At 40.3% G+C, this 26301-nt stretch overlaps 2 protein-coding genes across 4 annotated transcripts in view; one reads left to right on the forward strand and one right to left on the reverse strand.

The window, feature by feature from the left end:
- Window positions 1-1066: 1066 nt before the first annotated feature.
- MORN2 (MORN repeat containing 2) lies at window positions 1067-7368 on the reverse strand. Of its 2 annotated transcripts, none has more exons than XM_029937903.1 (5): window positions 7265-7368; window positions 4861-4911; window positions 4204-4310; window positions 3019-3155; window positions 1067-1317 (listed from the first exon to the last, which is right to left on the reverse strand). In XM_029937903.1, exons 4-5 carry the CDS (start codon window positions 3153-3155, stop codon window positions 1215-1217), a joined length of 240 nt encoding a protein of 79 aa, XP_029793763.1. In that variant the 5' UTR covers window positions 4204-4310; window positions 4861-4911; window positions 7265-7368; the 3' UTR covers window positions 1067-1214. The 2 variants fall into 2 exon arrangements, with proteins under 2 accessions (XP_029793763.1, XP_029793764.1); XM_029937904.1 differs by lacking the exon at window positions 7265-7368 and adding an exon at window positions 7063-7139.
- Window positions 7369-7428: 60 nt separating this feature from the next.
- The window catches only part of DHX57 (DExH-box helicase 57), a 54812-nt gene continuing 35939 nt past the window's right edge, over window positions 7429-26301 (forward strand). The window contains exons 1-8 of one of the 2 annotated variants that reach the window (XM_029937902.1): window positions 7429-7483; window positions 16267-16484; window positions 18260-18418; window positions 19430-19615; window positions 19940-20778; window positions 22227-22405; window positions 23891-24012; window positions 25405-25600. In XM_029937902.1, coding sequence (XP_029793762.1) covers window positions 16273-16484; window positions 18260-18418; window positions 19430-19615; window positions 19940-20778; window positions 22227-22405; window positions 23891-24012; window positions 25405-25600 — 1893 coding nt within the window. In that variant the 5' untranslated portion in view covers window positions 7429-7483; window positions 16267-16272. Of the gene's footprint in view, window positions 7822-16266; window positions 16485-18259; window positions 18419-19429; window positions 19616-19939; window positions 20779-22226; window positions 22406-23890; window positions 24013-25404; window positions 25601-26301 lie in introns of both variants that reach the window. The other variant, XM_029937901.1, reaches the window with a different exon arrangement.

A 26301-nucleotide genomic window follows, 5' to 3' on the forward strand; every position in this document is an offset into this window, starting at 1 on the left:
TTCCTATCTCTATAGCTTTGCCTATTCTGGACATTTCACATAAAGACTAATATGTAGCCTTTTGCAATTGGCTTCTTTCACGTAATATAACGTTTTCAAAGTTCATCTGTGCTGTGGCATGTGTCACTACTTCATTCCTTTTTATGGCTGAAAATGCCCCTTTCTATGTGGATATCCCATATTTTGTTGATCCATTCATCAGTTGATGGACAATTAGGTTGTTTCCAATATTGAGCTGTTCCGAATAATGCTGCTATGATCATTCCTATACAGGCCAATTCTTTGGAGACATAGTTAGGAATTGCTGGACCATACGGGAACTATGTGTCTAACTGTTTGAGAAACTGTTTTCCACAGCAGCTGTGCCATTTTACATTCCTGCCAGAAATGTTGGCAGTTTCCAATTTCTCCCTATTATTGCCAAGCTTTGTTATTATCTGTCGTTTTTAATACAGCCATCCTAGTGATTGTAAAGTGCTATCTTATTGCAGGTTTAATTCACATTTTCCTAGAGAGTAATGATGTTGAGCATCTTTTCATTTGCGTATTAGATATTTGCATATTTTCTTTGAAGACAAGTCTATTCAACCCATTTTTAATTGAATTGTTTTTATTTACAAATATTTACATATGAATTCTTTACATACTCTGGAATCTAAACCTGTATGAGGTATATGATGGGTAAATATTTTCTCCTATCCTGGCGATTGTCTTTTTATTTTCTTGGTAGTTTCCTTTACCACATGGATATGCTTTTTTTAATGTTTATTTTTGAGAGAGTGAGTGCGAACAGGGGAGGGGCAGAGAGAGAGGAGGGGACAAAGGATCCAAAGCAGGCTCTGTGCTGACAGCAGGGGGTAGATGTGGGGCTCAAACTCATAAACCATGAGATCATGACCTGAGCTGAAGTTGAACACTCAACTAACTTAGCCACCTGGGCGCCCCCACAAATGCTTTTTAAAGGCACAGAACTGGAAATTGACTTTGCCGAGATTTAGATAGTTCTGCTGCGTTTATTAAAAGGAATCACCTAATTTATTTTACACTAATTATAAGATCATGAAAATCAAGTTCAAAAAGGTGTAAGTGATGGTTTTATTGGCAAAGTTATGATCTAGCAGTAGTATATGAAGTTGTATCAGTTGACAGATTTCAGTGTTTTCTTTACAACTAAAAGCTTCTGTTACCACATTTAAACTTTGCGGCAGGATATCCTACATGTGGAGCTTTAGTCTCAGGCCTGGAGCAGCAGTGAAGTGGAAGTTACCACACCATTCCAGTCCTTGGACATCGGTGTATTGTCCTTCACCTTCCACCCTGCAGTAGTGAAAAGTAAGTTTGTTCATTAATCAAGACCAAGAATTTACAGTTCGGATATAAGATTGTCTGGCATATTATACCCTATGCCTGAAGAATTGTATCTTTCTACTTTCAAACTTTGATTTAAAATTCAACATCCTAGGGTCACCTGGGTGGCTAAGTTGGTTAGGCATCGGACTTCGGCTCAGGTCACGATCTCATGGTTTGTGGGTTCGAGCCCCACGTGGGCTCTGTGCTGGCAGCTCAGAGCCTGGAGCCTGATTTGGATTCTGTGTCTCCCTCTCTCTCCCCCTCTCTTGCTCATACTGCCTCACTCTCTCACAAAAATGAACATTTAAAAAAATGAATAAATATAATAAAACTCAGCATCCTAAATAAATAAAATAAAATTCTGTATCCTGCTTTCATGTCCTACCAAGACCATTACTATTCCAAAAAAAATTGCCACGATACAAATTTTGGTGTAAAGCCAAGATTTTAGGATCACATACACTAAATTTACATAAAACCAAAACAATCAGTTAAAAAATGAAAAGTTCATATTAGTTCATTTATTTCTTCAACAAATATGTAGTGACCATCAACTAAGTTTGAGGTGCTGTGCTCTATGTGAGTGTTTTCTTGGACTCTTGGGAGTGGTGAAAATGTACTTTACAGACGTGAACAGACCTTTGTTTTGTGAGTTAGATATTTTCCCCTTTATTTAAAAAAATTTTTAATGTTTTTATTTATTTTTGAGAGACAGAGAGGGATAGTGTGAGCAGGGGAGGATCAGAGAGAGAAAGAGAATCTGAACACATCCTCCAGGCTCTGAGCTAGCTGTCAGCACAGAGCCCGATGCGGGGCTTGAACCCATGAACCACGAGATCATGACCTGAGCCAAAGTTGGCTGCTTAACCAACCAAGCTACCCAGACGCCCTGATTTTTTCCCCTTTATTAACCTCAGTGAAAAAGTCTGTGCTATTATCACAGAGTTGGAGTCAAAATAAATGAACACTTTTCTGCCCGCCTCAAAATGTATTTATATCAACAATTTTATGATAATTAGAAATTTCAATTATGGAAATAAATAAAGGGGTATTTATAAATGAACATGAGCCTCTGGATGACACGCCATGGTGTTCAATGTGAAGGTCAAGCTTATAAATCTGCTCATGTTTCATTTCACTTGTAGTTTTCCTATAAGCATGAGCTCAGAAAGGACAATAGTGGGTACATTTCTACAATTCGAAAACTAATTTTGCTTACATTTTAAAAACTAGCTCAGTACAAATACACAAATATGAGGTCAAAAGGCAATAAACAATTATGAAATTATTTCCAAGACTGCTTTTTAAAAAGTTTATCAGCCCATTTAGGTGAAAGTAATTTTTGGCCTAAATTTTCTCAATAATTGTGACAAGCTTTCCCTTGCCAAGCTGACTGCAAAAAGTTCTTTAGGAATAGGAGAATTAAGAGGAAATAAATGGAAAGTCTAATAGATTATCACCAAGAATGGGATTTACTTTTGGAGCTCATGATGCTCTTAGCCTCTCTTGTAACATTCTACCCCCCAAAATGACCCAACAATTCTTAATAAATATATTTTAATGAAATATATTACAAAAAATATTTAGCATTGACTAAATATAATAATTAAGGAAACATGCCTGAAAAGAACCTTTTAGAACTACAATGACTTTTTATTGTAAGCTTACCTATTTTCATTGAAGTTTCCAGTATACTTTGCCCCAGTTGGGAATGTGTAAGTTCCCAATCCATGAAACATATTGTCCTTGAAGTGTCCTTCATATACTGCTCCTGAAAAATGCTCAAGTCTTCCAAAACCATTCATCTGTTTGTAACAAAGGAAATGATCTCAGTAACTAACATTCGGTTTCCCTAGAACACGTCAAAAATGTACATATATGTCTATCATCCACTTAGTTATTATTTAACCTATTATTGTATCACCATTTCCACAAAAATTAGACAACAGTTGCCATTTATCATTGTCCTTCAAACATATCTCTCTCTGTAGCCCACCGAGTCAAATGTTCCTGACCTGGGGCATTTGAACATCTGGGGGTCACTGATGGTGAAAATGGGGTCCTCAAGATATCTTGAATATATCAAAAATCTCAAAGGACAACCAGTTTAGTTAGCCCAGGAAACAGTACAAAGAAGTTGTTAGGAATGAAAATTTGTATTCAAGCAGACCTGGGTACACATCTGGTTCCATCACTCACTGGACAACAAACCTGAGCCTGACTTCATTTATAAAACAGGAACATTAATGGTACCTACCTCATGCAGCTGCTGTGAGGACTAAATGAGAAAATTATGTAGTGAGTTTAGCTTCACTCAGTGAATAGGAGATAAGAGGGTAAGAAAGATGCTAGGGTGCCTTGCGGGCTAGGTGGGAGGAGCATGTGACTCTTGATGGAGGTGGGGAGATTGTGAGTTCCAGCCCCAGACTGGCTGTAGAGATTACTTAAGTAAATAAGACTTTTTAAAAAAGATAATAGGGGTGTCTGGGTGGCTCAGTCGGTTAAGCCTCCGACTTCGGCTCAGGTCAGATCTCACATTCGTGGGTTCGAGCCCCACGTCAGGCTCTGTGCTGACAGCTAGCTCAGAGCCTTGAGCCTGTTTCAGATTCTGTGTCTCCTTTTCTCTCTGACCCTCCCCCTCTCATGCTTTGTCTCTTCTGTATCAAAAATAAATAAAAACATTTAAAAAAAGATAATAAACACTGTGTGGGTTTAATATTACTCCTCTGTTCATATCCTTATTTGTACTGTATAGTCTACTCACATGTGCTTTTGATTAATGGTAAAATGTCAGGAATCATTTAACCAATAGGCTTACTTATCCATTGTCGGTATTGAAAACAGCAATGATACCTTGTCATCTTTCCAGCTTCCTGTGTAGACAATCCCATTCGGAGTGGTATGAACGCCTATTCCATTTCTCTCAAAGATTCCAGAAGATGTTCTTGTACAGTCACCATCTAAACAAGAGAGAAATATATTGTAATCCATTATGAATGGGAACCTTATTTGACTAGGTAATAAAGTATTTATGTGCAGGACTAATCACAACTGCACCCTGTGGGTCTCTTTGTTTCAAGCATTGAAGCAAATAAGACCAGAGATGAGGAAATCTACAGACTTGGAAGATCCTGCTTTTTTTTTTTTTTAAGTTTATTTAAGTAATCTCTACACCCATCATGGGACTCAAACTCATGGGACTTGAGATCAAGAGTCATATGCTCTTCTGACTGAGACAGTGAGGCACCCCTTAGGAGGTCTTGTAACCATTGAAACAAACCAGTCAGGAAGACTAATAGATCCTGTATGTAAGTTTCCAAGGCATACTGTCCAGACTTAACATTAGAGTTTAAATTTAAAATCTGTCCATCTATTTGTATTTCTATGTTGTTTTTATTTAATGGAGTTAATATCCCAATAGTAGTTTTACAAACTTTATACTCTCATGATGTTACTCTTAAGCTATTTAATTTTAGTCAAGGTAGAAAAGTAATTGAAATGTATGCTTACCATATTTGTCTCCATTTGGAAATATAAAGTTTATCTTATACACCTCTGCAGCTGTTTTAAAAGATTTAAGAAAAGTCACATAAACTTAAATATTTTTATGGCAGAAGACTTATAACAAATGTGCTTTAAGAGCTAACCAAACACTCACTTCATATGATCACAAGCATTTCGTGATCACTTGGCATGTCCATTGTCTAGTGCAGGGTCTTGGGGAAATAAATAACTTTGTCTAAATGATCTACTTTTATTTACATGTTTATTATAATAGCTTTATAACATATAATTCACATACCAGAAAACTTACCCTGTAAAAGTATACAATTTGATGTTTTTTAAGCATATTCAGAGCCATGCAACCATCACCACAACCCAATTTTAGACTATGTTAGCAGTTAGTCTCCATTCCCTCAAATTTGACTCCCTCCACTTCCCTACCGCTATCTCCACCTCACCCCAGCCCTGGCCCCAACCCCTGGCAGCCACTGAGCTACTTTCTGTCTCTATGGATTTGCCTATTCTGGACAGTTCACTTAAATGGAGTCAAATAATATGTGGTCTTTTGTGATTGACTTGTTTTATGTAGCATGTTTTCAAGGTTCACCCATGTTGTAGCATGTAGCTGTCTGTACTCCATCCCTCTTCACCGCCAAATAATAGTCCAGTGTACAGAAAGAACAGTTTGTTTATCTATTCATCAACTGGTGGACAGGTGGGCTGTTATGAACAACATTGCTATGGACATCCATGTATAAGCTTTTGCATGGTTATATGCTTGTATTTCTCTTGGGCAGCCTATGTGACCTATTGATGCCCTCACAGAGGTAAAATGGAGTGAGGAATTGGCAGAAGGAGAGAAGAGAAAATAAAGAAATATAGTAAATGGTAGTGGGGAGAGGTAGGTTTGAAGGTGTCTAAACAAAATGAGATTGGAGTGGAGACCAGGTCAAAAGAAAATAAAAGAAAGAAAACCACTTGCTGAGGGGAAGCTATACCTCAAAGCAAAGGGATATTTACTGGACCAACAGGTAGAAATTATTTTTTTTCCAATACCAAAGAAAACATAGAGAGAGAGAAGATAAGTAAATTTTAATTTCTAGGACAATAGAAGTCTACCAGAATGTTACTCTGCATCAGAATCACCTGGGATGCTTGCAAGTTCCTTTTCTACTGAATCAGAATTTCTGTGGGCAGGGCAACAGACCAACATTTTTAATTTAAAAATTAATTTAGGGGGCACCTGGGTGGCTCAGTCAGTTAAGGATCTGACTTTGGCTCAGGTCTTGATCTCACAGTTCTAGAGTTCGAAGCCCTGCATAGGCTCTGTGCTGACAGCTCAGAGCCTGGAGCCTGCTTCAGATTCTTTGTCCACCTCTCTCTCTGCCCCTCCTCCACTTTCTCTCTCTCTCTCTCTTTCTCTCTCTCTCTCCTCTTGAAAATGAATAAACATTTAAAATTGTTTTAATTAATTTAAGTGCCAATTGAGAAATACCAGAGATTCATCCCCTTTGAGGAAATATAAGACAATAGGCAGAAGACTTTAAAACACTGTCACATCCTCAGAAAGAAATGGAGAGTATTGTATCCTTGAGATAGGAATAGGTGGTGATGAAAAAGAACAAAGTAGCAATCTAAGAAATGAATCACATAACTAGTGTAAGGACTGAAGAGAATAATGGGCACAATGAAAAGTAAATTGGAAGGAAAATTAGGTCGAAAATTTATCCCAGAAAAAAGCCACGAAGAAAAAGACAAGTATTACCTGAGCAAAACCCGTCTTACCTCCCTCCACTCCCAGACACATCTGGGAGTCTCCACAGCACCCTGGGCTGATCCCTACCATAGTCCTTAGAACCCTATTAAGATAACGCTTCTGTGGTGGAATCCCCTATCACAATACCCAGCTCATTTAGGTCAGGGATCAGGGATTAGTCAAATCTTTGTTCTCTAGTGACTAGTTCAGTGCTTAGTCCTTGCTGGAGGAACTCAAGGTCTGGTGAATGAATGGCATTTGGAAAGCAGTCGCTAAATGTTTATTAACAGAGCACTTAACGTGATCATCCAAAAAAAAACAGAACTGTTTTCAAATGTCCTTAAATGGTTCCCCACATTCGGAACTTGGCAATGTTGGAGCTGGAGGGAACCAAAGAGATGAAGACCGTCTGGGATCACGGAGGCAACAAACCCAGAGAGGATGGCACTTGCCTAAGATATCACAACAGCAAATCAATGGCCGAATCAGAGCTAGAATCGAGGCGTCTGATTTCCAGACCAGGGGGTCTCTGCGCCCCCACACCGCCCGCTGTGCGGGACGACCGGAGCTGCCAGCGGCCACACTCTGGCTTCCCGCGAGTTCTACTTAAAGGTGCCCTTCCCCGCTCGCAGCGTTGGGAGGAGGGGCACTCACTTGACAGAGGCGTGTTGCTGAGATTTTCTAGACTCGGCGATTCCTCCTGGGCCGCCAGCTCTACGGCCTGGAAGAACTGACCAGCGCGGAGCGCGACTCGGTTGCCGAGGCGACCAGGCACCTCTCACCCGGAAGCGAATAGGCGAGAGGCCGAGGCTGAGCCAATCGGGAGGCAGCAGGCTGTGCTGCTGCAGCAGGGCCGCGGCGGGGCAGCTCCAGGTGAGATCGCGGCCGGTGGCGACGCCCTGGGGGCACCCCTCGACTCTGGGCGCTCCCTGCTGACAGCCTCCCCGGGAAGCAGGGCTGCCGTCCCGCCACGGCCGCCCCTTCCGCGGGCAAGGGATGTGTGCCCGTGTGCGTGGTCTGCGCGCCGCCCCGGTCGTCCCTGTGCGGATCCCGCTACCGCCTCCCTCTCCAGGGGTGGTCAGGGTCTGAGGGGCATCCCGCCCGGTGGGATCCTGCCTGGCTAGCTGGGGCCGGTGAGTCTGGACCAGCAGGATTCCGGTTCGCCCACGCCCAGGCAAGAGGAGGGGGAGCTCAATTCAGCTCAAAGACGGGTAAGGGGGTGCATTGCATCCTGTCTCTGTCACCATCTCAAACTGAGTGGCTCTTTGGAGACGGTGTATGCTGGAAGCAAGGTACCAGGTGTAGGTGTCAGCGTGGAGCCGGTCAATCAGAGATTTGCCTGGGAGGGGAATGGTGTGTGACCAGTTTTCGCTGCACCGCGGGTGGTTGTTTCTGGGGGCCTTTTTGGGGTGGGAAACGAAGGATACCCTTTGAGCCAAACTTAGGGCCCTGTGTCTAAAGAGAGTTGGAATCTTCCCAGGCTAAATGGAACAGAATAGTGAAATCGATCCATGTAGATTATAGAACCCAAGTCCCATTCCTTTCAAAACATGTGGGCAGAGTCATCTTGGATACAGCCAGCAAGTCATCCTTGAACATTTTGAGAGCAGATCCGAGATCAGGTAAAGGTGACATTTTCTGGGGTGGTATGAGACAAGGTGTTGATTGGTATTTAGGCGAGCTAGCTGTGGTTTGATCTGGTTGGCTAGCCGCTCTTTTTAAAAGTCAGAGGACAGTCTGTCCTTGCTTTTTTTCCTAATGTGTTTTGTTACACCGATTTACCTGGTGGGGGTGGTTTTTGAGCTGAAGAGCTCATCTTCCTGTGTGATTTGTATATCCTTTCCCTTTTTCTGAATTTTAGAAAGAGTAGGTAATTATTGATGTACAATTCATTTTGTCTCCTTGTTTTGGCCTCCCGATAAGTCCTACATTTTTGTGAGTGTAAGTGCCACCGTTTTTACAGAAGAGTTTGAGGTAGTTGGGCTTCTTATGATATATTTATCTAAGAGGATCTGAAGTCAGAGGAAACAGTGAAGAGATTTTAAAATTTCGATTGGAAAAGTGTATCAATCATTTTCTATTGTCCATATTTTATTATATTTTGACACAAAATTCTTTTTTGTTATTTTATTATATTTTGACACAAAACTTCTCCCTCACTGGTCAGGAAGAAACTGCCCTTCCTGGAGAGAGCTAATAATTAACACCTTGACCTACGAACCAACCTGAAGCCACCTACTTCCTTTATCTGAGTTTTACACACCACGCCAATTCCTCTCTCCCCTTAAATCAACCCAGAGCCCCAAAACCTGCTGAAATTATCTTAATTAGCCAATCCTAAACAATTTACTCTGTCCTGCCTTTCTGGCAGAAACCCCAAGAAAGGCTGTGGCTTCTGCCTTCCCCTGGCTCCTTGGTGCCTCCTGACCGGCTCCGGCGTCTCCTCCTGTGGCCTGGCCTGGCCTGGTGTGGCATGCCATGCCTCTCTCCTCTCTGGCCACACGGTGAATAACATTAAACTTTTCTTTCAGTGCCATTGACCTCTCCTTGTTTTCACTTTTATAAATTAAGACCCAGGCACAAATCGAAGGGGGTCTGTTATATCATTAAACTTTGAATTGAAGATACAAGGTCATGTGTGTGGTGAGCAGGAGATATGGCAGAAAGAATTTTGGCTCTGGTGTCAAACAGATTGTTTCAAACCCTGGCTCCAGACTTTGCTTCTAGACATTAGGTGACATTAAACAAGTCATATAATTTACCAATGCTCTAGTCTCCTCCTCTATGACATATAGAGAATAGTACTCACCTTACAAGATTTTTAGAGGGCTAAAGGAAATCATCTTACCTTTCCCAGCAATGCAGACTTGTGTATTCACCTACCTTCAACATGTTTCCATTTGAGTATCTAATCGGTGTCTAGAATGTAACATATCCTGTCTGAACTTGTGACACTTCCTGCCCTAGATCTTTTCCTTCCCAATATTATAGTTCTAAGCACATGGCACCACTATTTACCTAGTTAACTGAGGCCAAAAAAAGAAAAATCTTACAGTAATTCTAGACATTTCTTTCTCATACTTGCCCTATAATTTATCGACATTTAAAATACATTCAGGGCACCTGGGTGGCTCAGCTCATGGAGCATCCCATTTTGGCTCAGGTCATGATCTCGGGGCTCGTAAGTTCAAACCCCATGTCAGGTTCTCTGCTGTCAGCACAGAGCCTGCTTCAGATCCTCTACCTCTCTCTCTGCCCGCCCCTGCTTGTGCTCTCTCAAAACTAAATAAAACATTGAAAATAACACATTCAGAATCTGTAACCACTTTTCAACTCTCCTGCTCCCACCCTAGACCGACCCACTGTATTTTTCTGTATTTGTTTGGCCCGAACAAGTGCAGTAGTTTCCTGGTTGTCCTGGCGTCTCCTCACCCCTCTACGGTCTGTTCACATAGCAGCTAGTAGTTGTCTGAAAACCCAAGTCAGTCTTTCACCTCGGCTCTTTAGTGACTTCCTGTCATATTTAGAATTTCTTAAACAGAAAAAAAACTCTAGCCTTTTAAAGTCTAAAGCTACAGGGGCGCCTGGGTGGCTCAGTTGGTTGAGCATCTGACTTCGGCTCAGATCGTGATCTCACGGTTTGCGGGACTGAACCCCACATGGGGCTTCACACTGGCAGCGGGGCGCCTACTTCGGGTTCTCTGTCTCACTCTCTCTCTTTCAAAAATAAATAAACCTTAAAAAAATAAATGAAGTCTAAAGCTACATAAAACCCAAAGCAATCTATTTCTCTACTGAGATCAAAACGAGTTTCTTTTTTCCTATCTAAACAGAATTCTTGGCATGGAGATAAGTCAGAATTCACATGATACACTCTTTCAAACTTTTTCAATAATTGTAAGTCCTGCTTTAGAAATTCTTGTATTACACGTACATATTTACATATTTTTTTCCTTCAAAGACTAATGCAAATGTATGAGGTTAATAGGCATGTAATGGGACCAGGATAGTGCTAATAACGTGAAAATAGAAAGCAATTCATTTATACAGAGTTTTTCTGTATGCTGCACTATGAAATGGGATCACAGAGTTTATGTACATACATGAGTCACTGAAAAGTTCAGAAACTGGGCTCGCTCTTAGAAAATTTATTCTGTTGTTTAGAGCAGAGATCGCCAGGTTGTGACATATAACACACAAAGGCCAAGGATTACCTAAATTGGCAGTAACTGCAACTTAAATTAAAACCTGAACACCTAGATCGTTACCATGGCTCCGCAGCTTTTGCTCTGTGGCCTGCAGGTCCTCGTGCGGTTACAATCTGTCCTCTTTTGCCTCCTTCCTTGTGCTCCCCGGGTCCAGCTTTTTCTTGGCCCGTCACTGCTCTCCGACCTCATTTCTGCTCCTCAATTCAGTACAGACCCATCAGACTTCTGACCCTTTGTCCAGCTCGGTGTATTAAAACCGTTCTGGTCTTGGACCTTCCCCTTAGAATATTCTTTTCACAAATATTTCATGGCTCGTTCTCTCAGTTTGTTCAGCTGCCTGCTCAAATATGATCTCAGAGAGTTCTCTCCTGACTACTCTATTTAAAATAACAGTCCCAAGGGGCATCTGGACAGATCAGTCCGTTAAGCGTCTGACTTCGACTCATGTCATGACCTCAGTCTGTGAGTTCAAGCCCCACATCGGGCTCTGTGCTGACAGCTCAGAGCCTGGAGCCTGCTTTAAATTCTGTGTGTGTCTCTCTCTCCCCTTCCCCTGCTCTCACTCTGTCTCTCAAAAGTGAATAAATGTTTAAAAAATTTTTTTAAATAACAGTCTCAGGGTTTTTTTTTTTCCTTTATAGCACTTAACTGATATTTTCTATTTATTTGGTTTTTGTCTGTCTTACCCTCTGGAAGGTGAGCTTCATGAGGAATTTTGTCTTCTTTGCTGTTATATCCCTAGGAACTGGCACATAATAAGTGCTCAATAAATGTCTGTGGAATGAATGAATCTCCATTCTCTTATCAGTCATTTATTTGGTCTTCAGTCATGAATTCCTATATACACCCTACTCTGTACTAGAGGTACTTTAAAAAGAGACATAATCCTTTGCATTCAAAGAGCTTTTTGAGAGGAGGAAAGGGGAGATAAACAGAAGATAAACACTATAAAAATGTATGATTATGAAGGATTTTGAAGAAAGGAATATCAAAAGGCCAAGATTAATTTCTACATTGACTGAGTTTCCCAAATTTTTTCCCACTTTTTTTTTCTAATTTCATTTCTTTTTTTAATATAGTTTATTGTCAAGTTGGTTTCCATAGAACACCGAGTGCTCATCCTAACAAGTTCTAATTTCATTTCACTGTGGTTGCAAAACATATTTTGTATTATATCTATTTTAACTTATTGAGGTTTGTTTTATAACCTAGGTTATAACCTATGGTGTATCCTGGAAAATTTTCTCTGTGCATATGAGAAAAATGTTTATCGTGTTGAGTAGAGGATTTACAGATGTCTCTTAGGTCTAGTTGGTTAATGCTGGGTTTCAAGTCTTCTGTTTCCTTGTTGATCTTCTATCTCATTGTTCTAACACCATTGTTGAAAGGGGGGTATTCAAGTCTCCTGTATTACTGAAGTGCCCCCCTCTCTCTCCATTTCTGTCAGTGGTTGCTTCATGTACTTTGGTGCTCTGTTATTAGCTGCATATATATTTATCATTGTTATGTTTTACTGATGGACCCACCCCTTTATCATAATGAAATGTCCTTTTTCTAGTAAAATTTTTTGGTTTTAAAGTCTGTTGTGTCTGATATTAGCAGAGCCACTCCAGCTTTCTTGTGGTTGCTTTTTGCATAATTTATCTTTTTCCATCCATTCACTTTGCATTTGTTTGTATCTTTGAATTTAAAGTGATAAATAGTATGTAGTTGGATCATTTTTTAAATTGAGGTATAATTGACATATAACATTATATTAGTTTTGGGTATACAACATAACGATTCGATATTTGGATATATTGTGAAACAGTCATCACAGTAAGTCTGGTTAGCATCCATTACCATATGTAATTACCAAAAGAAAAATTTTTTTCTTATAATGAGGACTTCTAAAATTTACTATCTTAGCAACTTTCAAGTATGCAATTTAGTATTATTAACTATAGTCACAGTGCTGTATATCACATCTCCATGATTTACTTATTTTATAACTGGAAGTTTGTACCTTTTGACCCCCTTCACCCATTTTACCTACTCTCCACCCTCGACTTCTGGTGACCACCAGTCTGTTCTCTGTATCTATAAGCTTGGTTGTTTTTGTTTTTAAATTCCACATATAAGTGAGGTTATACAATATTTGTCTTTCTCTCTCTGACTAATTTAGCAAAATGCCCTTATTGTCCATCCTTGTTGCTGCAAATAACAGGATTTCATTCTCTTTTATGAGTGAATAGTGTTCCATTGTTCATGTGTGTGTGTGTATATCACATTTCTATATCCATCCACAGTGGACAACTAGATTGTTTCTGTATCTTGGCTATTGTAAATAATGCTGCAGTGAACATGCTATATGTATCTTTTTGAATCAGTGTTTTCATTTTTTGGATAAATACCTAAAGTAAAATGATTGGATTGTATGGATATGTATTGGGTTGTATGTATGATTCTATTTTTTTTAATGTTTTTATTTATTATTGAGAGACCAAGAGAGACAGAGCATGAGCAGGGGATGGGCAGAGAGAGAGGAGACCCAGAATCTGAAGCAGGCTCCAGGCTCCGAGCTGTCAGTACAGAGCGCAACATAGAGCTTGAACTCACAAATTATGAGATCATGACCTGAGCTGAAGTTGGATGCTTAACTGACTGAGCCCCCCAAGTGCCCCTGTATGATTCTATTTTTAATTTTTTGAAGAACCTTCAGACTGTTTTTCATAGTGGCCGCACCAATTTACATTCCTACCAACAGTACACAAGAGTTCCCTTTTCTCCACATCCTTGCCAACACTTGTTGTTTCTTGTCTTTTTTTTTATAGTAGCCATTCTAAGAAGTCTGAGCTGATATTTGATTGTGGTTTTGGTTTATATTTCCCTGATAATTAGTGGAGGCCATCTGTATGTTCTCTTTGGAAAAAATGTCTAGTCAGAGCCTCTGCCAATTTTAATTGGACTGGTTTTTTTTTTTTGTTATTAAATTGTATGAACTCCTTATATATTTTAGATATTAGCCCCTTATCAGATATATGCTTTGCAAATATTTTCTCCCACTCAGTAGCTTGTGTTTTCATTTTGTTGATTTTTCCTTTGCTTTGCAGAAACTTTTTAGTTTAGTTTTACTTGTTTATTTTTGCTTGTGTTGCCTTTGATTCTGGAGTCAGAGTCAAAAGACATCACCAACACTGATTCCAAGGAGCTTACTGCCTATGTTTTCTTCTAGGAGTTATGTGGCTTCAAGTCTTACATTCAAGTCTGTAATCCATTTTGAGTTCATTTTTGTATGTGGTATAAGATAGTAGTTGAATTTCATTCTTTCACACGTGGCTGTCCAGTTTTCCCAACACCATTTATTGAAGAGACTTCTCTCCTTGTATATTATAGGGGCACCTGGGTAGCTCAGTCAGTAAGCGTCCAACTTCAGCTCAGGTCATTATCTCACAGTTCATGAGTTCGAGCCCCACGTTTGGATCTGTGCTGACAGCTCAGAGCCTGGAGCCTGCTTCGAATTCTGTATCTCCCTCTCCCTCCTCAGCTTGTGTTCTGTCTCTCTCTCTCTCTCTCAAAAATAAACATTAAAAAATTTTTATTTTAATTATATTCTTGGCTCCTTTGTTGTGAGTTAATTGACCATGTATGTGTGGGTTTTTTCTGAAGTCTCTGTTCCATTCTATTCATCCAGGTGTCTGTTTTTATGCCAACACCGTACTGCTTACCGCAGCTTTTTAATATCGTTTGAAATCAGAGTGTGATGCCTCCAGCTTTGTTCTTCCTTCTCTAGATTGCTTTGGCTCTTCAGGGTCTTTTGTGACTTCATGCAAATTTTAGGACTGTTTGCTCTTTTCTGTGAAAAATGCCATTGAAATTTTGATAGAGATTGTTTTAAACTGGAGATTACTTTGGGCATTGTGGACATTCTAACAGTATCACTTCTGACCTGTGAGCATGGACTAGCTTCCCATTTGTACGTATTTTCTTCCATTTCTTTCATCAATGTCTTATCCTTTTCAACACGCAGTTCCTTCACCTCCTTCATTAAGTTTATTACTACGTATTTTACTCTTCGTAATGCAGCTTATTACTTCTTGAGTGAGAACCATTTTCTCTTATTACAGGAATGTGTAAATCTAAGAAGATGTCTTGAATCTAGTTTTGGCTATATTCATTTTCATGTATCATATTTTCATTTTTACTTTCTTTTTGGTCTGTAAATTCTGTTTTGCTTTATGTATTATATATGTTAAGTGCATAAATATTTACAACTGTTAGGTCCTCTTGATGAATTAATTCCTTTATCTTTATATAATGACCATCTTTGTCCCTAGTTACAGTTTCTGCTTTAAGGTAAATTTTGCCCAACGAAAGAAGAGCTGCCCCTGTTCTTTTGGTTTCTGTTTGCATGGAATAACTTTTACCAGTCCTCCACTTTCAGTCTGTATGTGTCCTCAAAGCCGAAGCAATCCTGTTGTCGGCAGCGTATAACTGGGTCTTGTTTTATCATCTAGTCAGCTACTCTGTGTCTTTTGACTAGAGAAGTTAATCTATTTACATCTAAAGTAATTATCGAGAGGTAAGGGCTTAATAATTGACATTTTGTTCATTGTTTCCTGGGTGTTTTATAGATCCTTTGCTCCTTTCTTTCTCTCTTGCTGTCTTTGTGATTTGATGATTTTCCTGTAGTGGTATGCTTTGATTCCTTTCTCTTTTGTGTATCTGCTATAGATTTTTGCTTTGTAGTTTCCATGAGGCTTACATAAAACATCTTATAGTTATAATATTCTATTGTAAGCTGATTAACAACTTCACCTACATACAAAGGCCCTATGCTTTACTCAGGCAAAATCTCTGAGCCAGGTCTGTGTCTCTGAACGTGTATATATAAAGTAAAATTTTTTTATCAAATCACATATTAAATACATGAAAAACATCTCAACTAGAGCGATTTTTTAAATATTTTTTAAAATGTTTGTTTATTTTGAGAGAGAGAGAAACAGCAGGCATGTGCATGTGTGGGGAGGGACAGAGAATCCAAGCAGGCTCCGTCCAAGAAGACACTCAGTCTCACGAACCATGAGATCATGACCTGAGCTGAAATCAAGAGTTGGACCCTTAACTGACTGAGCCACCCAGGTGCCTCTCTCAACTAGAGTTTTTTAAACCCTATACCAAATCTAACCAAATCAGAATATAGGATTGAGGCTTTAAGGATATGTGTTTTGATGCACATCCATGGTTAAGAAATCTGTGTCAGAAAAAGTCACTAAGAAAGTATTAATCCTCAGAGGGATGTACTTGTAAAGCTTTTGTAGAACAATTTACCTATGTTTCCCCTAGACTGGCCCTTTTTAAAATGTGCATTTCCTTATTTCCTTATAAGGGGTTATGTCTATAACTTTGACCAAGGATTATTTTATTTGTCTGGTTTTATGGTGTCTGTGTTACTTTTTTCTCTTGCAGGTGAAAATGAGTTCTTCAGTAAGAAGAAAAGGCAAGCCAGGCAAAGGAGGTGGAAAAGGGTCTTCCAGAGGAGGAAGAGGAGGCAGGAGTCACACTAGTAAATCTCACGGCGGTGGCAGCAGTGGTGGCGGCAGTGCTGGCAATAGAAAGGCCTCGAGTAGAATTTGGGATGACGGCGATGACTTTTGTATCTTCAGTGAATCGAGGCGCATGTCCAGGTCGTTATGCGTTTCTCACGTTCAGATATAGAGAAGATATCGATTTCTAATCTGTGAGACTTACACTCTTGTGGTTTTTTTTAAATAAAAAAATTTTTAAGTTTATTTATTTTGAGAGAGAGAGAGAGAGCTCACGAGAGAGGCAGAGAGGGAGGGAGAGAGAGAATCCCCAGCAGGCTCCACCCTCTCAGTGCAGCCCCACGTGGGACTCAAACTCATGAACCATGAAGTCATGACCTGAACTGAAACCAAGAGTCTGATGCTTAACCAACCAAGCCACCCAGGTGGCCCTCCGCTTGTTTTAAAACCTTGAAGGCCCCCACTTTGTAATCTTTTCTAAAGGCATGATGGCAAGTAACAGTTCTTTGGGGAGGGAGGTTGAAATCTGGTTAATTTCAACTTACATGACGCCATGAATTGAATATAATAGTGTTATTGAAACTAATGTTACCAGGAAAGCCAATATTGGAATTAGCAAAAGTGGTGAAAATTATTTTAAATATTTCTTACATATTGTAGTTTGAAAGTCCCAAAATTCGGCCTGATGGTACTCTGTCTTTTTAGTTGATGGATTATCTATTTTCCAGACCTATCAGCCAAATCTTCACTGGTGCTTCAGGTGATGACCAGTGACAGAGAAGAAGACTATCCAGGCTTCTTTCATATTCAGCTTTTAAATAATGAATAAATTCTGATCATTCTAATGAATATTTACTGAAAGTAAAGATTTTACTATTGCATGTTCTGCTGCATAGGTATAGAATCCGCCTTGTCTTCCAACGGCACTGCAAGCCATCTACTGGAATTTTTAGAGATGGATTCTAAAGAAATCTCTTTAGAGATTAGCTACTCTTTCTCTCCCTTTTCTGGGAATAACTCCCAACTAAATATTAGTTAGAAAGGGATATAGGTGGGATGCCTGGATGGCTCAGTTGTTTGAGCGGCCAACTCTTGACTTCAGCTCAGGTCATGATCCCAGAGTCATGGAATTGAGCCCTGTGGTGGGCTCTGCGCTGAGCATGAAGCCTGCTAGAGATTCTCTTTCTTTCTATCTCTCACTCTCTCTCTCTCTCACACTCTCACTCTCTCCTTCTGCCCGCCTCGCCCCCACTCACATGCACTCTCTCTCTCTAAGATAACAAAAATAAGAATAAAAAAAAAATTAAAATATGTTGTAGAAGAATATTTCATCTTAGGGAAATTCCAGTTTTATTTTATTTATAAATTATAAAAGGTTATATGTGCTGTATACTTTCATTTAAAAAATGTATATAAAAAAGAATTGATGTGACTTGCAGTGATTTCTGTTTTCTGCCTTTCTCCAGTGAACATGTATTTATTACTATTATTCTTGTAATCAGGAAATAATGATAATGTTGTTAATTTATTCCAAAAGCAAGGCGTAGTATTCACAAGTAAGATGAGACTTCATTGTTTTCGGATTGGTACCTAAAACAGAATGAAATAAATACTTTGTGTGTAACGTCTTACTCTTGAAAGTCTTTATTCTCCATTGCAGCATGAGTCGTCATGGCATTACTTTTTCCAGAGGATTTTTGAGTTAATGAAGCCAGATTTAGTGATTAAGGACCTCATAAGGTTATTTTTTCCCAGCAGTTGCAAGATAATGGAGTCTAGTAGATACTGTAGAAAAGGGGAAATCCTTCAGTCACGGTCATATTTTAGAAGACACTTGACAGTCCAGTCCATGTTGCATCTGTTTGAGGACTGTGAGGAGAGTGACCTCCTGGTCACAGTAAATGTGTCCTTTGCAGACCCAGCAACGGCGGCACAAGAAAAGGAGAGGCGCGCCCCAAATGGAAGCCCGAAGCCAAAGTGCCCCTCCAGACTCTGCATATGACTTCCGAGAATCAAGAGAAAGTGAAAGCTCTTCTCCGAGACCTGCAGGAACAAGATGCCGATGCTGGATCCGAGTAAGTTGTTTTATCTGAGTCAGTTATTAAGTGAAAGAGGACGTATTGGCAGCGGGAAGGTCCTGTGTGGCTTTGGAATGCTTTCTAATACTGATCCTATTGTGACAGTATAATTAGTTGAAAGTGAGCCTGGAGCAAAGCAAGAATAGTTATTCAGCCGCAGTTTTAGAGTGCGTTTGTTTTGCAGTATCTGGGAGCAGTACAAATTGCCTTTTCATCTACTTTCCCGAGGACAATGCTGATATGGATTCAGTAATTGCTTTATGGACAGCCTGCCAAATAAAACCCCGTCGCGAACCAGTAGAAGTATTGTGCGAGGAGCAATTATTGAGTTGATCAGATGAAGTCTTAGGATTACACTTTCTCATAACCATCTGCCCCAGAGAAACAACTTTTACTGTTTTGGCTGTGTGGGTTCTGTGATTTCAGTCAGAGAAGTCAATGCATTCCGTTTGCCAGAACTGATGGGTGGTCGATCGCGAGCAGCTCCGTCTCCATCTTATCTACAAATCTCTTATCTGCCTTAGATTTAGGAGAAGTGGTTATGCAGCGAAGCAAAAAGTTAGGGATGGTTTTTATGAAGGAGAAGAAAGAGAATGGCCAGGGCTTCTGTAGTCAGGAATAAGGCTCTGGGGCCAGACTGCCTGGGTTAATATCTCTAGCTGCTCTTTACTCTGTAACCTTTGGCAATCACTGACCCTCTCTAACTTTTAGTTGATCATCTGAAAAATAGAGATCCCAGTAATATCTGATTGAGGGTGAGTGGAAAGATTTTTAAAGAGATAGAACATATAAAATACTTAGCGTAGTACCTGGCCTGAATAAATGCTTGACAAATATTAATTGCCAAGATAGAAGTTAGATCTATAAAAATTCCAATCAGTGCCTGAAGAATGGTTCGGATCCTAAGTCCTTTGGCTCCCTGAATTAAATTCTTAGATTCCTGCTAAATTTTTCTTTGAAGTAAGTGGAACTTAATGTCTAATAATATGAACGTGTTACCTTTGTCAGAAGAGGCATTTCTGGGGAAGAGGAAGATGGCGAGCCTGATTGTGATGATGAACAGTACTGGTCTCCTGGTCGGGAAGCCTCCTTTGTTCCCGACGCTGACCCTTTGGAATGTGCTGGCTCAGGCCCAGCGGAGCCGCATGATCCAGAATTCACAGTCTCAACATTTGCAGTGCAGAAACTTGCCAGGTGATTGCTTTCAGCATTGACAGCGGCTGGGGGAGAACCGAAGAAACTGAAATCACATTACAGACCCGACTCCTCCTCCTGTGGGGCTCTCCTGTAGGGGGGGCTGTTGCGGGGGCTGTTGCGGGGGCTGTTGTGGGGGTGGCTGCAGTGCCCATGTGCCTAACACCCTCTCTTTCAGGATAGGGTGACTAGGGAGGAATCCGTGTTACCGGGGATCCTTTTTCAAAACACAGATCTGCCTGTGTAGGCTTATAACTTCACATGATCATATTTAAGTGAGCTTCACTGTGATCAATATCTTTTGTCATATTTCACACTTGGTAGGTATGGTTTCAACACCGAGCGCTGTCAGGCAGCCCTGCGGATCTGTGATGGCGACGTGGGGGCCTCCCTCGAACATCTGCTCACACAGTGTTTTTCAGAGACGTTTGGGGAGAGGATGAAGGTCTCCGAGGCGGCTGCCCACGTGAGCGTGGATGAGTGTGTGGAACAGCGGCAGGAAGAGGCCTTTGCTCTCAAGTCAATCTGTGGAGAAAAATTCATAGAAAGAATTCAGAACCGAGTCTGGACCATTGGATTAGAATTGGAATATTTGACGAGTAAATTCTGCAAATTGAAGCAAAAGGAAAGTGCCAAAAGCACACAGGAGACTTCGCTTGAAATCTGTAAATTTTACCTCAAAGGAAATTGTAAATTTGGATCGAGATGCAAATTCAAACACGAAGTGCCCCCAAATCAAATTGTCGGAAGAGCAGAAAGAATTGTAGATGATTCTCATCTTAACGCTCCTGAGGATGCCTCTTTTTTATATGAACTTGAAATTCGATTTCCTAAAGACCACAAATACCCCTACGAAGCTCCCCTCGTGGCATTTTATTCCACCAACGAGCATCTACCTCTGGCTTGTCGTTTACATATTGCTGAGTTCCTTTACGGAAAGGCCTTGACATTTGCAGAAACTTCCGAACCTGTTGTATATTCTTTGATAACCCTTTTAGAGGAAGAATCAGAAATAGTCCACTTACTAACAAATACCCATCACAAGTACAGTGTCCCTCCTGTGAACTTCCTGCCAGTATCTTCTGGGACCAGAGTCAATAATCCTGTCTGTCGTAAAGCAGTGATTCCAAATCATTCTTTCGCTCCAAACCAGACTCCTGAAGGTATGGAAGGCTCTGGTCGGGTGGAGGGTTTTGTGGAGGGGGCGTTCAGGATGGGTCAGGAGGGCAGAGCCTCTGCGGGATCTCCCGGTGATCTTAGGCACACCGGTCTCCTCAGTCCAAGGGCAACGGGAATGAGGATCCCCTGAACTGTGGCCAGCCTTTAATTGTAAGCCCCAGTTTTGTCACCGTGATTGGACTGTCTGCACTGAAAGTTTGTAATGATACGTAAGTTTATTCTAGCAGTAGGGGGTTGGAAGAACCTTAAAGCATCTCCCCAAGAAGTCTGCTTCATTTGATCCAGTTGGTTTCATGTGTTTACTTCCGATGCTTTACATGGAATTACTTTCAAATGAGTTTTTAGAGGTACTTGTCTTTCCATAATATACTAGACCCCCAAAATTCATTAACGTAGGGCTATCTTTATGAATTCCTAAACCCTCAAGTTAGAAAATGTTTGTGGAACCTTCCGGCTCGATTGATTTCCGGATTTGCCGTACAGATTCTTACATCACCGTTAAACTCCTCTTTCAAAGTTCATCAAGGAATTCTCTTATTTGTTGCCATCTTTCTTTTTATGTTTTTTTTTTTTTAATTTTTGAGAGACAGAGACACCGGGAGCAGGGAGGGCAGAGACAGAGGGAGATATGGAATCTGAAGCAGGCTCTGAGCTGTCAGCACAGAGTCTGACACGGGGCTTGAACTCAGGAACGGCAGAGCCGAAGTCAGATACTTAACCAAAGGAACCACCCAGGCGCTCCAACCATGACAACTATCTAATTCCACAACATTTTGATCAGCCCTTAAAGAAACCCCGTACTTATTAGCAGCGAGTGCTCATTTCTCCCTTTCCTCAACCCCTGACGACTGTGAGTCTACATTCTGTGTCCGTGCACTTGCCCATTCTGTATACTTCCTGGAAATGGAATCATACAATGTGTGGCTTTTGTGACAGACTTCTTTCACTTAGCATCATGTTTTCAAGGTTTGTTCATGTAGGATGTATCAGTACTTCATTTTATTGCTGAATAATATTCCATTGGAAGGACATGCCGTATTTTGTTTATTGATTTATCATTTTGTAGACATTTGGGTTGTTTTGTGTCACAGGATTTTAGGAACACTTGTGAATAGTTGAAACCTTCAGTTAATTCCTTCAATATAAAGTGTCTACGGAATTAACAAAGCATGCCATGATATTTTTCTTCTTTGTTTTTAATTTGGTATAGCAATAGCCACTTATTCTTGATTAAAGTTTCTTTGAAGATGCATTTTATGTTCTTTAGCAGTCAAAGTAGTTGTTTGAAATGAATGAACCTGCTCTATTCAAGCTTTAACTTTTTCTCCATCTTACAATTTTGTTGTTGTTGTTACTTTATTAGATAGTGACTCTCCCCCTTTGCTAAAGAAAGGGCTCCATATCGAAAATGTTTCCTTTTATCCCCTTCAAGTTGAAAAAGAATCAGAACCCGAGGAGGATTCAGATGAGGATGAAGGTCCTGCACCAGTTATAGTGGAGAATGAGAGCTATGTGAACCTTAAGAAAAAGATTTCCAAAAGATATGACTGGCAGGCAAAATCAGTACATGCTGAAAATGCTAAACTCTGCAAGCAGTTCCGAATTAAACAGGTAGGGTGTTCTCAGAGATTGGCTAGCATTGCCTCCCTACTGTCGGATGAACGGGTTAGGAGTTAGAAAGCCTTGCTACCCTCCCTAGTATGCTTTTGTTTTCTGTTTAACTCTGGTCAGGTTCTGCATGCCACAGCAAACTTGGGTGCATGTTCTAGATGGTTCTGGAGAATCCAGTGGCTGGGGAAGGTGAAGCACACGCATATATACCAAATATTCTCAGAATCGTGTGGCTCTGGTACTATGAGAGACAATCTGAGAAGTGAAATGAAAATTAATGCTGACTTAATATTAGAAAAAAATAGTGTAGAAGGGAGGAGGGACTCTGACCCCATTTCAGAAAATCCTAGGATGAATAACTTGCCCAAGGTCACATAGCTAGCAGTTAGCAACACAAAGGGTTCAAATTAAATCTCTGTTTCCAGAAATCCATATTGTGTTTACCCCATTCATATGAAGACGGTTTTAAAGGAACCTGTAAGGAAGCTGGTGGGGGGGGGAGGGGAGTTGGATGTAGGACAAAAGCATGTTGCTTAACCAGTTTGGGGATTGGATTGGATGCAGTCCAGTGGCATTTCTAACTGTGAAGTTCTGATTCTGATTTTTGACACAGCGTAACACTATTGCATACATAGTGCAGTACCTATAGAACGTCAAAATGAATAGAAATTCACACCATAAATAGTAAGGTAGTAGAAACAAAAAATTACATATTCAATTTGGTCAGTTTGTGTTTAGAGTGATAAATTTATATGATAAAATTATATGCAGAAAATGATGTGTTAATGTAAATTTCTTATATTATTCAACAATACATGTTTAGATTTAACATATGCTACCATGTTTATTGGCCGTTGGATGTCAGACTGAATTACATATATGTGACGCCTGGCCAAAAAGAACCCTTTTATGAGTGCTCTTACTATTACTGATTTTAGTAAAAATCTGATAGAACTATGTTGTTCAGTGTGGTAGCATCTAGCCACATGCAGGTGTTTAAATTTAAATTAATTTAAATGAAATAAAATTAAAAATTTAGTTCCTCAGTAGCACTAATCATATTTCAAATGCTCACTAGCCACCTGTAGTCAGAGGTTGTTCTGTTTGGACAATGCTAATATAGAACATTTCCATTAACACGGAAGGTTCTATTGGATAGTGCTGGTGCAGAGACTCCTGCTAGGAAGAGCTGGGTAGTGCTAAGCAAGATGGCTTATTTCTCTTATAAGATCTTGCAGTTTATTCAGATGTAGGAAAATCACAAGGATTTCACAACTTACTCTGGCTGATTCTCTAAGCAGCCTTCTGACTGAAGTCATCAGCACCCAAGCCTAACAGGCTGCATATTTCTGCAATTTCTGGCTCCGAACAAATTGTTAAAGAAAGAGCAGAAAGGGTGGGTCTAGCGATGGGATTCCACGGTGAGAGCTTTGTGTAAGGTAATTCAAAGTAACCTGACTGATGCCTTCTCCTTTATGTTATTAGGCTTCCAGACAGTTCCAGTCAATTCTGCAAGAAAGACAATCACTCCCTGCTTGGGAAGAAAGAGAAACCATTCTTAAATTGTTGAGCGAGCACCAAGTGCTTGTTATAAGTGGTATGACTGGGTAAGAATGCAATTTATTTGTAATGTAGCTTTCATCCATGAATATAGTATGTACCCCGGTTACCATAACCAATTCTACTTGTAAAAAACTAGTAACTATTGTTATTTGTGCTTTTTCTGGTCAGATTTTAAATACTATTTCACAGAACCTAGTATTACAGATCTTTAGCCAATAGTCTCAAATTACAAACAAAGAAACAAACAAAAACACCTCAGAAATTCATCCAATATAGACTTTGCACACCTCTGCCCTGAGACAATTATAAGGCAAAAGGTCTAAATGAAGACTTTTAACAGGACCATTTTTAAATGTAAAGGATAGTTCTAGAACATTTAATTTGGAAACTTTCATCTGCTAAATTTATTGTGATTTCCTTAGAGCTTTTATTCTTTTAATAATAACTTAGGGCATATTATTTTTCCTACTTTACCCTTTTCACATGTTACCCGAATTTATTTAGCACGGATAGGTTGTAGCCTTAATTTAGTTCTATATACAAAAGTATTTCACCTAATAATTATATTTGTGCCCAGACTCACCGATATAGTAGTAATTTGAGATCTTCCAGTTTCTTGGGGTGTCTGGGTGGCTCAGTTGGTTAAGTGTCTGACTCTTGATAGCGGCTCAGGTTGTGATCTTGTGGTCATGGGACTGAGCCTCATGTCGGCTCAGTGTGGAGCCTACTTGGCTTTCTCTCTCTCTCTCTCTCTCTCTCTCTCTCTCTCTCTCTCTCTCTCTCTCTCTCCTCCTGGCCCTCTCTTTCTCTCAAAATAAATAAACATTTAAAGAGATCTTCCAGTTTCCTTACTTTTTTTTTTTAATGTTTATTTTTGAGAGAGACACAGAGCATGAGAGCGGGGAAGTGCAGAGAGAGGGAGACACGAAACAGGGTCCAGGCTCGGAGCCGGCAGCACAGAGCCTGACGTGGGGCTTGAACTCACTAACTATGAGATCATGACCTGAGCCGAAGTCAGACACTCAACCCACTGAACAACCCAGGCATCCCTCAGTTTCTTATCTTTTTAACGCCAGTCTACTTATAGCCAAATCAGTAAAATAATACTTTAAAATCATAAGATAATACTCTCATTTCTTTAGGATTCAAATATAGAGTTCATATTCCTAGTGGTGTTTACAGAACCTACTCTAATGTCTGTTCAATTGTCTCAATTTTACAATGACACTAAACTATTTGCTTGCCTTGTTCAAATGTGAATTCCTAGCAGTTATGAGCTGTAGGTAACAAGTCAGCAGGTCAGTTTAGAAGATAAATGAAGTGGAACACCTTTTATCATGATCAGCTTTCTCCCTTTCCTCATTGTGCATGATCGGTTTGTTGTTAACTGGCACTTGAAAACTCTCATATTAGGACTTCTTTGTTTTGACATGCAGATGTGGGAAAACCACACAGATTCCTCAGTTTATCCTGGATGATTCTCTGAATGGACCGCCTGAGAAGGTGGCCAACATCATCTGTACCCAACCCCGACGGATCTCAGCAATCTCTGTTGCTGAACGTGTTGCTAAAGAAAGGACGGAAAGAGTGGGTCTGACGGTGGGGTACCAAATCCGGCTGGAAAGTGTCAAGGTTCGTACGCTCTGCTTGTCCCCTGATAACAGAAATTTCATTTTCAAGTATAAAGAGTTCTTGGGGTCTGGAGACACATGGGCAAGTTAGGATGTATTACTTAGGTGCAGCTAAAGACCTTTTAGAAATATTGTGGTATAGAACTCTTATTTGGGTGTACTTAATTTCCGCTACCTTTTATTCTGCTGCACCTGCGTGGCTCAGTCATTTTATGTGTCCCACTCTTGATTTCAGCTCAAGTCATGATCTCACAGTTCACGGGATTGAGTCTGCATCAGGCTCTGTGCTCTCCCTCTCTCTCTGCTCCTTCCCTTCTTGCCTGCGCACCCTCTCACACACACACACACACACACACACACTCACACTCTCTCTCTCAAAATAAATAAACATTTTTTTTTAAAGACCTCTTTGGGGCAACTGGGTGACTCAGTCGGTTGGGCCTCCAACTTTGGCTCAGGTCATGATCTCACATTCGTGGGTTCGAGCCCCACGTCGGGCTCTGTGCTGACAGCTCAGAGCCTGGAGCCTGCTTCCGATTCTGTGTCTCCCTCTCTCTCTCTGCCCCTCCCCGCTCATGCTCTGTCTCTCTCTGACTCAAAAATAAATAGTAACACTAAAATAAATAAATAAATAAAATAAAATAAAAAGACCTCTTATTCTTTGTTGGCAGAAGTGATCTACTAACTGTTTTACTCTTAATC

The sequence above is a fragment of the Suricata suricatta genome, chromosome 4, assembly GCF_006229205.1.
Source record: "Suricata suricatta isolate VVHF042 chromosome 4, meerkat_22Aug2017_6uvM2_HiC, whole genome shotgun sequence".
NCBI lineage: Eukaryota > Metazoa > Chordata > Mammalia > Carnivora > Herpestidae > Suricata > Suricata suricatta.